At 36.3% G+C, this 14,559-nt stretch overlaps 1 protein-coding gene across 1 annotated transcript in view; it reads left to right on the top strand.

Moving 5' to 3' along the window:
- LOC124613928 (FAD-dependent oxidoreductase domain-containing protein 1-like) overlaps positions 1-14,559 on the top strand; it is a 246,245-nt gene that overhangs the window by 156,395 nt on the left and 75,291 nt on the right. The window contains exon 7 of the mRNA XM_047142680.1: positions 346-499. Within this exon, the coding sequence (XP_046998636.1) occupies positions 346-499 (154 nt within the window). The remainder of the gene's footprint in view (positions 1-345; positions 500-14,559) is intronic.

Here is a 14,559-nt window from a genome sequence, read left to right as displayed (position 1 = left end):
ACATGAGGGTAGACTGCATTGTCTCTCTGTCACCAGACACCAGTTCTATTTAAGAGATCCAGAATGCCATTGAGCATGATGTATGTGACTTGTACCCAATTCCAGCCATTCTCCTTGAGCTGTGGTTAGCTGTTTTGTGGGTCATGCATCAGAATGGCACAACAGTGCTTTTGGTTTGTTGTAGAGCCCATCCTATGATGTATCACAGCCACCTTCTATGTGAAAGGAGTGTGCTGCTACATGGTTGTAGATTAATAATTCTATTTCAGTTTCTTGTTAGTGTACATAAATTATGAAGTATTCTAGAACACAGTTATGACACATTTCTTTCTTATCTTTTATCAGGCGAGAGGGTGGTGGACATTTCATCTGTGGCAAATCACCTACAGAAGAGGAAGGAGAACCAAACACAGAGGATCTTGAGGTTGACTATAGTTATTTTGACGGCTGTGTTTGGCCATATCTTGCAGCTAGAGTTTCAGCATTTGAACAGTTAAAGGTACTAAAATCAGAATAATCCTTCAATGTGTTAATGAAATATTTAACTATTATGATTGTGATATGGTAATTCCTGGAGGGAAACAACAAAATTATGGGGAGTGCCAACCAGTCACCTGACAGTATTTGGCAGTTAGCACACATGCTCATTTAAAGTTCAGTAATTTATACTAGCTTTCAGTCTTCCAACTGTAGTATACAACTACGTACACCCCTGCATCTCTTTGTCCCACCACACGTATGCTTGATGTGCATGCCTTTGTGGCTGTAGCAGCACCAACTGTTTCAGATTGGTTACCTTTATGCTATTGGAGAGTAAGATGAAACCATTGTTTCATCATGGAGGGTAAAGAAATTCAGGGCAAGCAGAGGGTATGCAAATTGTGGGTGGCAGAAGAGGGACTGATAGATGGCTCTCAGAAACAGCGTTAACATATTTATTTATAATGTTAATAATCACAGAGCTGAGTCGGAAAGAGAAGGGGAAAAGTGGAATCCATTTTCAGAATGGAATAGTATATGAGCAGAAAATGACAAGAGAGGAAAGACTGAAGGTAAGGGAGGAGCTGGACATGAGTAGTAGAGGGGTAAGGTTCTGGCAGTTACCCATGAACAATGGTAAGTGGCTGTCTTAATTCTTCTCTTTGGAAGTCAATTCAGCAAAGTTGTATAACTTTAGCAGAGTATAATGAAAATATTACAAAAGAAATACCTGAAGATGAATTTTTTGAGAAGGTGAACTATGTCAGAAATGTATGTGAAGAGAAAAATTGTGGATTAAGAACAGCTAAGTGTGTTGGTGAAAGATAGTCTATTATTTTCAACTTCCCTGCATCTTAAGATATCTGGTGCAAAATTTGTAGCTCATTACTGCATTTGTACTAGCTCTACTTGGAAATAATGCTGCTGCAGAGAGAGAGAGAGAGAGAGAGAGAGAGAGAGAGAGAGAGAGAGAGAGAGAATTTGTATCATGGATGTTTTATGAACTGATGAAAAAAATAGGTTTTGTATGAAAATTGTCAAGGAAATAATTATAACTAAGATCATTTTCTGGAAACTTAACACATTTATTTTTATAAAATTCTATTTGAAAATATTACATTCTTGAATCAATGTTGTAGGAAAATTCTTGTAGAAAGTAAATACTTGAGGATTAAAGACCACTCATCAAAAAGCAGAAGCATTGATTCCACATACAAAAGAAAGAAAACTTGCTAGCTTTCAGATATATCCTCTGACAAGCTAAAAAAACACACACACACACACACACACACACACACACACACACACACACCACACACACCTAGTGTAGCTGGCATTATGTAGGGCATAATCGAAAAGATAGCAAACTTTTTTTTTTTTGTGCCTGTCAGTAAGCCTGTATGACTTACATTTTTCTGAAAAGTATAACTGAGAGTGAGAAGTAAGTAACCTATTCAAGTAATCATTGCTTACCCCACTTAAGGACCTCATTACATCAAAGTGATGTATTGTGTTTGTGTGTGTCAACAATAAAATATTTACTCGGTTAGTAAAGCGAGGAATTTTGATGTTTTCGTTTTGTGTGCGTTTAACAAAAAGGTGTGTATTTGTAGCGTAAACCAAATATTTTAATACAAATCTACCATATAGTTATGGCATTAACAACGGTTTGCACAGAATTTTGATTTATTACAACTTCTAATTTGTGTCCCACATTTTGATTTTGGACATCTGGTCACTCTAAATTAAGATGCTATTAACTTTCATGTATAGCTTTCATCCTTGTTTGCCCTGCTCAGTGAATATTTGCCTGACTAGTCATTTTAGAAATTCAAAGGCAGTTTTTCACTGTAAAAATGAATATAAGTGAGTGGAATTTATTTGCATATAAGACATGAACTTTTTTGTAATCTATAAGTATCACAAACAGTAACAAAACTGAATTATTCCAGAATAAACCCACTGAAGATGCTGTAAGGTAAAAGGCAAAATATGTCTGGAAAATAAATAAATCTAGATTGTAACAAAAAAAAATACTTTGATTTTATGAAGCGTATATTTATACTCCTGCTACAGATAATGGCCACACAAACAAACGTATTACGTCTGACTAGTCATCATTTTCCAACAAGGATCCATCTGGAACACAGAGACTTCAGAAACTAAGTTACACATGTTGTCACATACTAAGACAATTGCACAACAAGAGTGGCATATTGTCAGAAGTGATTAAATGTTCTGGGTCTCCACTTCACACAGTTCTCCTGCAGTAAGGAGTGAAATGGCAGGCCAACTGGAAACCTATTCCAAAGTGAAGTACGTGGGACAGTATGATTATTGTTAGCAAATTGCACAAAGATACACATGAAATTCTGGTGGCATATGTAACAAACATGATGTCATGTCCAGCTGTAGTGAAATGACTAAGGCATCACAAACATGGGTGATGTTGATTGGGTAGGAAGTCAACCAACATCAACCACAGATGACAGTGTCCATATAATTGAGGAATTGATTCACAGTAATCCCAGAGTGAATGTCACAGACACTGCTTAGCAGATGTGCATCTCAACAGACAGTGTTCATTAGTGTTCATTCCACCATCAGAGATCACCTGCAGTATTGGAAATTGTACTCTTGCTGGGTTCCACAGTTACTGTCACATGCACATAAAGATGCAAGATTTGTGATGTCTCTGGACTTCCCTGAGCATCACTCAGTGGAAGACAATGATTTCTAACCCAAATGATTCTGGATGATGAGACATAGGTCTGTCATTTCAAACATGCAACAAAAAGAGCATCTGTTGAATGGAAACACATTTCCTCACCTCTGTGGAAGAAATACAAAGTTACGCCATCAACAGGGAAGGTTTTGGCCATCATTTTCTTCAAGGGTGCAGACAGAATTTTCGGCAAAGGGTGCAGCCATTAATACTGTGTAGCACTGACACTGCTATGCAAAGCTGTAAAGAATGAAAAGAATGAGATGCAAGGAAAATTCAGCAAAGGCATGAAAATGCAGTATCCCAAGTGTGTCATACAACAAAAGCTTTGCTTCAGCATTTTTGATTGGAGGTTTGGAAGCATCTGTTCTACTGTCCAGATCTTGCATCACATGATTTCCATCTTTTCAGCAACCTGAAAGAACATCTGAGGGTAAAGAGGTTTTCCAACAGTGAGCACATTCACTTAGAAATTCTCATATGGCACTGTGACCGAGGAGTGGAGTTCTGTCGTCAGTGAACTGACTGGTAGAAAATTCTGGCCATTGTTTACAGACACTTGGTGACTGTTTAAACACAGTGTCATGTATCTGTGTCATGTATGTGTGGCATTCCAAGAAAGTTATTTGGCCAGTCATAATAATGTTCCAGATGTGGAACCACCAGAACTGATGCTGATCTGTTGCCACTTCATATATAGCAAGAACACCAGTACACCACAGAAAAAAATGTTTAGGTTGTTTTGTAAAATTTTTGCTTTATTTGTTCCAAAATTCTGGTGCAATAATGTTTGATGAATTTCTTGTACAATCGAAATGTTAGAGAGAATAATTATACGTATTATCAGAAGTTGATTAGTTCAGTATATACTGATAGATCAAATTAGTGGAAGGTTTTAATGCCTAAGAAGTAATACAGATGTTATTTAATATACAAAAAAAAAAGCCAAAGGCTTGCATGTTATTTGATATATTTTGATCGGTTTTGCCCATCAGATATGAGCATCCTCAGATATTCACTGCTCTAGTGATAACATGTTACAAGCTAGTAGCATCACTTTACACCACAGCTAACACAAAGTTTGTTGACAAAGGTGCTGAACAATGCTTCTTAAAGTGTAGCATATTGCCATCAGGGCAATGAATATTTGAGGATTCTTTCATCAGGCAAGCAAAACTGATGAAAATAGGTGAAATAATATGTGACCTGTTACTGTGTTCAGTCCCTGTGCCTCCGTAGGCAAAGTTTGTGTTTCCTAAGTGTCCCAGCTACTATTTATTTACTTACATTACATTACTTGTTAACTACTATGATAAACTACATTCTACATTAACTATGCTTGGTGAATAATTTGAACATTCAGAGTTTACTGCAAAACTTCTCCTGCTAAATAGAATAATATTATTATAATTTCTCTTGTAATACTTAATGCATGTAGTTTTTGGGAATTTTCCATTGCTTCCATAACATACTCTCTGCAAGTTCATTAAACATGCCCTATTTAATTTGTTCCCCAATATTTCCCACCTAGACTAGTGCTCCATCCCTAATATTCTTGATTTTGATGAAATGTTAAGGTCTATGTTTTATTCCTTCCTTTCTCTGTGTGCAGTTTTTCTTTGTCTTATGATGTTAAGTACTCTGAAATTTTGAAATGTTTTTGTACCAACAACTTATCACATCATCTCAAATTACTCTTAGCAAACTGTAGGCAGTGGTACACATCTTACATTTCTTAGTGCAAACATAAAGTATTACAGCCTGTGGATACAGGAAAATTGTAGATATACATCATAACAATTGACATTTGACAATTTAAGTGAAATTGCCTGACTTCAAAAGATATCATCATTATCCAGTAAGAGTTCACATTAGCCTTGTGTATTATTTTACACTGTCATTTGGTGTGTTGCTATAGTAACTAATGATATTATAATATTGCAGTGCAGCAACTTGCATTAATCTCTGAATAGATAATGTATATTCAAACTGAATTCAAATTAAATTTTACTTCAGGCTACTATTTATTTATTTATCCAAATCAAGACAGTGTAAATTGTATCGATGTTGCCAAAAACATAAAATATAGACACAGACTTACATAAATGTACACAATTACACACATATATAGATACATTAATTTCTTGTCATACTGAGTTACCCATTTGGGCATTGTATTTTACTGTTCTATTGAACATATTATAAAATGCCTCTTAATTGCAGTAATTAATGATTAGTCAATGAAATTTACGTATCATTTTATGTAATCCTGTATGGTATAAAAACACTTTTCTAACAAATAATTGTTTAGGGTATTCCTGAAGGCCTGTATTTCACTTTTCTCTTTGACCTCTTGTGGTAGTTTACTGTGTACTTTAATTCCATTATATATCTCACTATTTAAGCTTTTCTTTCCATTGAGGTACAAGCGGTCACTGGATCTGATTCCACGTTCATGTAGAGATCTGTTTGTTGGGTGCTGATCAATGTCTTTTTTAATGTGGATCACTGTTTGCAAAATGTACTCTCACAGAAAAGTCCAGATTCTGATAGATGTAAACAACTCAGTACACTGTGTTCTCTCACTGCTTTTTGTCATAATTCATGCAGCCCTTTTTTGTAGCTTGGAGATTGTTTTGAACATTTTTGGAAGATGACTATTAACCCATCAAGGAATGTATAAAATGTATGTTTGACCATCAGCTGCTCTTTTTTGTTTTTATTCTTCTTCTTCTTCTTCTTCTCCTCTCTCTCTCTCTCTCTCTCTCTCTCTCTCTCTCTCTCTCTCTCTCTCTCTCTCTCTCTCCCTCTCTGACTTGCTCTGCATATGAGATGTGGCCATTATTTATGTAATGACAGATGTGATGAAGTGGCTTACACTGTTTTAACCCTGTAAGTATTTATGTATATTTTGCACTTCCTTGGAGAAGAATTTGTAACATTTCCTGTATACTATACTTATTTATTTGTATCTTAGGACAATATCTGTGACTGAAACTGGTCGATAGTTGGTTAAAAAAAAAATAAAAATAAAATAAAATAAAAGAAGAAAAGTAAGAAGGAACACCTGATGGTCAAACATGCATTTTATACATAAAGATTGTTTGTCTGTTCTGCTTTTTTGTCCCCCACAACATTATCCCATAACTCATCACAGAATGAACTTATGCAAAATATGTTGTTCTAGTGCACACAGACTTTATTATTCTCAGTGCAAAGCATGCTGAAGCTAATCATTTCCCAAGGGCAGTAACATGCTCAGTCCATTTTAGGTGTGTAACAATATCCATCCCTAGAAATTTTGTTTGTGATACGCATTCTATGAGTTCATCTTTCACTTTTAAAAGAGTTATTTTTGAGTTTTCTGCTTATGTGTAAACTAACACTGTTGTTTTTTTTACATTTAAAGTTAATTTGTTGTTGTCTACCCTTCATACATGCATGAGTGTTTCTTTGTCCTTTATTACACTTGGTGATGTTTCATTGATTCATCAGTGAACAGCACTGTTTCACCAAGTTCGACACTCTGGGAAAAATCATTGATATATATCAAGAAGAGTAGTGGGCCAAGCAAGCTTGCTTGGGAGACTCCAATATTAAAGTGCCCGGGACAGAAAGGTACTTTATGGTATGACTAGAGTTTGTTTGAGAGATCTCTACCTGTTGCACTCTGTTTTCTGGGCTTGAATGAAACCACTTATTTGCTGCCCGTCTTATACCTAGAACTTCCAGTTTATTTAACAGAATTGTGTGGTCTATTGTATTGAAGACTTTGCTGATGTCAAGTAAGATGCCTGTTATATTATCTCCTTTATCTAGCACTTCCAGAACAACATTTGTAAAATGAGATATAGCTAATTGTGTTCTTTTAGCAGGCTTGAACACAAACTGTTCTTTACAAAGAAGACTGTACTTTGTTAGGTACCTAATTATGGTTTCCATTACTTTTGAAAATTATGACAGTAAAGAGATGGGCTTAAAATTTTCTGTATTTTTGGGGTCTCCATTCTTATGTAGGGGCAGGACCTTTGCATGCTTTAGTGCCTATGGGAAGTAACCTCGTGAATGAGTAATTCATGATGTGCACTAAAGGGTCTTTGATACTGTCTATACAGTCCTTCAGCAAGAACACGGGCACTTCATGTATACCTCCTGAGGTTTTATTTTTTAGTTTCTGAACAACCTTGCATATTTCTTCTTAAGAGGTGGGTCGCAACATCATTGTGTTTGGAACACAATTCAGTGTTTGTACAGGCTGTATTTTGTCAGATTTGTGTTGTAGTTTGTTAGCTGTGTTTGATGAAATATTTATTTGCAAAGTTTGCATTTTTTAAATTTTTTTAATACCCCCCTTCGCTCTCATGTATTGTGTTACCATTGTGCTGTAATTGTATGTTTACCTGTTTGGTGACATTCCAGGTTGCTTGTATTTTGTTTTCTGCCTTTTCTATAATTTCATTGTTTTGAAACCTTTTTGCTATTATTAAAACTTTTCTATATATGTTTTTGTATGTTTGATAGAATTTTTGTAATTCAGGGTCATTTTGGTGTTTTTTTTTTTTTTATGCCACTGAAGTGTTTGAGCATTACAGAAGATTTCCTTATCCTGTTGGTCACCCAGTTACTTTCGTTTTGTGTTTTAGTGACTCATAATACCTTTGGGAATAGTTCTTTGAACCTGAAATTAAATTTCAATACGAACTTAAAAAACTTCTTATGTGTACCAGTCTCCACTTACACCTCTTCCCATATTTGATTGTTCATATGCATGGTAAATTCAACCCTTTTTTGCTTAGAGAAGACCCTTCTGTATGTGACTATTTTAGTTTTTTCTACAGTTATGTTTAATTTCAAGAGCTGACTACAGTGATTTGAAAGGCCCAGGTTACCTACAACAACCTCACAGTTTTCTTTATGCAAGTCAGTTAGTATATGGTCAATGATTGATGCTGAATGCTTAGTTACCTTTGTGACTGTGTTAGTCAATGATTATGTTCTATAGCTGTACGTAATGTTCAAAACTACGTTGCAGAACTCATCCGGGTTCAAGGTGTTGACGTTTAAATCTCCACAAATGAGAATTTTGCCCTTAGGATTAATAATAATGTCCAATACTTGGATTAGTTTTGCTATGAATGTATCTATGTCACCACCGGGAGAATAGTAGATACTATCTTACACTGATGGCTTTTCAGATATTTAAACTATGTAGTTTTCATTGATATATTGCTGGTAGTTTTTTCTCTTCATAAAAGATTTCATTAACCTTTTAAAATCACTTCATCATAGTCGTGCTTCTTGTGTTTGTATCAGAAGTAGCAATGATGTTGTAAGTTTCCTTCTGGTAGACATATTGCAAAATAAATACATTTAAATAAATACTTAAGTAATAATAAGTAATGTCATTTCACCAACACAGTTTTTTCTTCAGTGGTTCAAATAAATGTATTGCAAATCAAAATGCACTTGTCTCAGCCACATAACAAAAAAAGGGACTTTGATCAGGTTGAAAAATCCCTATCTCATACAATGTAAAATTTATTCCTACAAATGGTACATTTTGTGAGAAACTATTAAAATAAAATTTTCAAATAAATATGACTTCTAGGTCACACATTTATAACTAGTATAACACAAGGAATTCTAAAATTATTGATTAATCTGAGATAATAATTATATATGTAAAAAGTGGACATAAAAATAAAAAAACTGTCTACACTTTTTTATCTGTGTAAGGTCCTAACTTCTTTGAGATTTAAAAAATAACTAAACTCCTCTGTTAAAAAATGCACAATACTCCAAAGAGTCCATCTTGTAATTTTGAACAAATTCTGGCAATTAGGAACTGAGAAAAAGTACTCCTTACTCTTAAAAAATACAACTTATTGGAAAGAGCCATTAAAGTAAGCTCCATACAGTGGTTTATCTGCATCCTCTTCCATCTCGTCTTGCAAATTCCTTTTTCTTTCTCATCTTCGCTGTCTTGTCCATGTTAATATTTGTTTCACTGTGAAATGACAACAGCTTGTAGCAGTCTTTTAAGGACTTCACAGCTTGCAACATTTCCTTTGTTGAATGTTACCAATGCATCAAGGACACCAAAATGTAATGTACTAACTGACACAAACACTGTCTTGGGAATTGCGGCGCAGATTATGCTGTTGATGGACTCCTTAGGAGTCATGTAGACATTTCTTGAGTAGTATTACATCTGACAGACCTTTGAAAGTTTTTTTCGATACATCCTCTATAGCAAAGGGTATAGCTGGCTTGTGAATATATTTCTGGCCATTTTGCCATTTGCTCCATGAATCACTTCCTGGAAAACACTGCCATGAATGTAATTATTATCTTTTGAAGAGAGGTGAAACAAAACTGCGCAAACAGTTTTTGTCATATCTTCTATGCTGCTGACATTGCTTCCTGATTTCAATGCTGGAATATTTTTGAATTTTATCTACGACAGATTCTGTGATTTTTTTCTTACCATCTAATCCTCTGCCATCTTCCAATTTCTTTACCCTGAATGCAGTTTTCAATCATCAGAGCCTCATACTCATTTACTTTTGTACATAACCTAGGTACTCCAGATTAATTATAGTTATATTTTCTCCATATGACTTCTCCTCATCAATTGCTTTGAAAGGTTTTGAAGCCCAACCTCCTAAATATCGCTCTTGGAGGCAGGTGACTAAACACATCAAATTTCAGTCTGAGAAATGTTAAATTTACATGGTCACACCTGCACAGTGTTTTGTTTAAATACATGAATAAACCAAAAATAAGGCAATAATATATAGGTATTACATATCACTGGAAAGAGGAAATGTGTTGTTCAAGAACAATGGAGAGGAAAAAAAAAAAAACTGAAAATGTCAAGATTTCAAGCTACTTGGAGCCCCTTAAAGAGATACTTTTGAAAGCTATTGTGGCTCAATGAGAACTGCTGCAAAATTAACATGAAAATTTTTTTCTAAAGCCAACAACAGACAACAGAACTCTTGCCAAGCATTCAGAGATATTACTGTTACACAATTCAAAAAACTCGTACTGTGCCCAGAAGATCCATCTGCTCAAGCCAAATCTTTGCACTGAGTGTGCATTAAATAGAAAGCACCAACAAACATTTTGTAGTTTTTCAGCAACAGTGGTTTTCAGGAATTAAATTGGTCAAGTGTGAGTAGAACTCGTACACTGAGGATTCTGTGATTAGGATAGCAAAATCCCTGCATTATTTCCTCACACTAGCCCAGAGTGAGCAGGGTACTACAGTTTATATACATACACAAAGAAGGTTTAATAAAATATTTTTTATTTAGTTATCAAAACATGATTACAACTTACATTTTATGTTTACATGCAGTAATCTTCATATGTCACTCTTTTAACAGATAATGAATGCAGTGTATGTTTTAAAGATATTTTTTATGTGACATAATTACATAATTACAATTTAATAATTTGCAGAATTTTTTTTACTTTACCTGTTCGCGAAACCTTGCTTCTGGCCAAATTTCATGATTCCAGATGAACGGGAAGTACCCTACATGTTTTGATGAATGAGTTTTCAAGTATCAAAATATATGACATAAGTGGCCATATCTTTTGATTGAGTTGACTCATAAGCTTAAAATATTTACACTTCCAAGGAAGCATAGACCTTAGTATGTGACATAAATGTCAATTGATACACCAGCCTGTTCAAGAGGAAAAGGGGGTCTTAACAGATGGACAAACAACCAGACAGACAGATAAGAAATGATTAAAAAATTCTTTTTCATGTTCTGTTATTACAAATTGACAATTTCCAGATTTTTACCATTACTTTTAATGTGAAACCTTGCTTCCTGCAAAATTTCATGAGTCTAGGTCAATGGGAAGTACCCTATAAGTTCTGATGTTTGAGTTTTATTAGAGTTTCAAAATGTGGGACATAAATGGGCATATCTTGTGATTGTGTTGGCTTACAAGTCCAAAATATTTGCACTGTAGGGAGACCATAGACCTTAGTATGTGACATAAATTTGAATTTGACATGCCAATCTGTTGAAGAGAAAAAAGGATTGTGAGAGATGAACAGACATATGTCCTCGGAGTCTTTTGTAGTGTCCTGCTTCAATAAAATTTTCTTGGTTTACAAGTCACATCATTTTGCATAAAACACTCAAGCTTTTGATAGCTGTCCCCACCATCATCATCATCATGAGTTGAACTCATGAACTGCCAGGGCTGGCATGGTGTTCTACTTATATAGATGTTATGACAGCATCTGGAACCTTCCAGAGAGGGCCAGAGTGGCACACGTTGCAGAAAGCAGCTTTGGTAGCTCATAAAGTCTTCATCTCACCTTGGGACTGAGAGATGTCACATGGTGTGAGTGGCCCTGTCTGAACAAAATTGTGCATCTGCACTGAAAGTGGTAGATTCATTGCCAATTGAGGTAAATCAACTGTATGAATGCATGGTGTCTGTTCTTCTGGACATGCCAAAAATAACAGACACCATGTATTCTTGTAACTGATTTGCCTCAATTGGCAATGAATTCACCACCTTCTGTGTGAATGCACAAGTTTGTTTGATCTCCTGCAGGAATTTCAAAGTTGCGAGCTTGGGGAACATGGACAGGAGGATACATGGCGCTAGTTGGCAATTTGGGTCAACTGAGGGGCATACTGATGTAGCCCATGCAATTGCAGTAACACAGTGTCCAGGTAGCACAGTGGTTAATGCAAATGCCTAGTAAGCAGGAGATCCTGGGTCCGAATCCCAGGCCTGCATGCATTTTCAGTTGTCTCCATTGTCCCACATGAAATCCTGATGCAGTAGACATTAACTGGTCCTTCCTTTCCTTCCCTTTCATTTCATAATATGTATCACAGCTGTGAATTGCATGTGGTGTTTGTTCTTTGAGACATGTCTGAAAGAACAAAAATGACCCATTCACATAGTTGATTTGCAGATGCATGAAGTAGCGAGCATGGAGGACATGGACAGGGACTGCAGATAGGTGGTACTAGTCGGGAATGTGGGTTGGCTGAAGGGTGTACTGAGATAGTTCACACAATTTTGATAAACACTCTGTCCATGTGGGGCAGTGGTTAACGAAACTGGTTAGTAAGCGGGAGACCCTGGGTTCGAATCCCAGTCTGACACACGTTTTTACCCATGGCCACTGTCCTGCATTGAGTGCCAATGCTGCTGACATCAACAGTTCCTTTCCTTTCCTTTCCTCCTCCTCCACCATAAAATTACATAAGAGCAATACATGTTATGATCTATTTGTGAGCTACAAGTTGTGTGAGATCTGTACCACCCACAACTATAAATGAAATTGTGTAGAGGAAACATTGTGATTATAATACATAAGAGTTACTGCAAATAGATCTCTTTCAGCATCTACCCACTGAAGAAGTCTCACATCATGGTCTAGTTGTGCTGTATAGCAGGTCCACTGTGACGGAAAGATGTTTGAACATTAAGGCACATATATCAACCGGGTGACAGATCATGCATGAAGGAGCAAATAACAAAAACCATTCATACGAGGGTCACTCAATAAGTAATGCTCCACATTTTTGTAAAAAGCCATTAATATATGTAGACGAATGTCCTTGTTGGTGCTTCACATTTGATGTTTGTTCTGTGTGCCAGTGGAGTCTCAAACCGTTCTGGCAGATGCAGAGCTGTAGTACTGTGTCAAAATGGCGTCTACATATGACTCTCATTACAAGCAGTGTGCTGTTATTGAATTCTTGTGTGCAGCAAAAGAAACAATGGTGAACATCCATAAACGTTTGTGTTGCAGTGTGTGGTGATGCTGCAGTTGATACAAGTACAGTCGGGCAGTGGGTAAAGAAAGTTACAGCCTCAGGGAATGCAGAAACAGAGCTCTATGATCAGCCATGCTCAGGATGTCCTGTCACAGCCACTTCTCCAGACATGCTGAATCATGCAGATGCCATTATTTGTGCCAACCGGCCATCACAACTCAACAATTGGTTCTACAGTTGTTGGTCAGCATTGGAAGTGCATCTGCAATGATCAGGACTCTTGGATACTCAAAGAGGTGCTCACAATAAGTTCCACGAATGCTCACAAAGGACCACAAGATTCAAAGAAAGGCTATGTCATCTGAATTGTTGGAGGATTTTGAGACCAACAGAAAGGCCTTTCTGTCATGGATTGTTATGCAGGACGAAAGCTGGGTGCACCTCTTAGTGCGGGAAACAAAAAGGCAATCCATGGAATGGCATCATCCTCATTCATCACAAAAGAAGAAGTTCAAGACAACTCCTGTGGCAGAAAAGTCATGGTGACAGTCTTCTGGGATTGTGATGGCATCATTCTTATGGATGTGATGCCAAGAGAGTCAATGTTCAATTCAACGGCATATGTGAAGACTCTGAATAAACTCAGGAACCATTTCTGACATGTTTGATTGGACAAGAATCCACCAGAAATCTAGCTCCAACTCGAAAATGCATGCCCACACACAAGTCTGAGAACCCAGGAACGCATCGCCAAATTGGGTTGGACATCATTGCCTCAGCCACACTACATTCCAGACCTGACACCCTCAGACCTCCATCTCTTTGGACCGCTTAAAGAGTCTCTTTGGGGAATACACTTTGAAGATGATGAGAGTGTCAGTCATGCAGTGAAAACAGGGCTATGCCTACAGAACAAAAGCTTTTACCAGTAGGGAATACATGCTCTTCCACAATGTTGGAATGCTGCCATAGAACATGTTGGAGACTGCATAGAAAAATAGGACATGGACAAGACATGTTGATGCATATTGCCACCAAATTCTGACTCTTAACAATAAATATGTTCTGAGAAAAAAAAGTGGGGCATTACTTACTGAATGACCCTTGTATGTAACACTTAACAAAGAAGGACAGCAACTGGAGTTTAGCTTTGCGTGTTGAGGAAAAACTGACAATAAGACTGTGAAAACCATTTTATTTCTTCCAAAAGTCATTAATTTCTACAAATAATATGAAACAACATGAGAGAAATATATGTATTAAAAAGGGTAGCTGAATGAAAAAGGTACTTACTTATGTAAAATTAATGGAAAAGAACTATATTAGGGATTTTTTGTTAAAAAAAAGTGCCAGTTCATTACAAATATCAGCTGTTGCAGACCGTTGTGCAGCAACAATTTGATCAAATGAATGATGTCATTTTAAAAATTCTTGAGTTGCAAGGTAGCCATATCTTCAAGAACTGGAAGCAAACTCAATAAAAAATGCTTTCTGGCGTTATCATTTGATGTGATTTTTGACCCGGTGCAATTCACAACTATTTCATCAGTATCAGTTCATTGGATTTTCTTCTTTGCCTTATTT

This window comes from Schistocerca americana, chromosome 4 (genome assembly GCF_021461395.2).
Source record: "Schistocerca americana isolate TAMUIC-IGC-003095 chromosome 4, iqSchAmer2.1, whole genome shotgun sequence".
NCBI classification, from domain to species: Eukaryota; Metazoa; Arthropoda; class Insecta; order Orthoptera; family Acrididae; genus Schistocerca; species Schistocerca americana.
Note: the sequence above shows the minus strand (reverse complement) of the source record. Positions and strands in the feature narration are given on the sequence as shown.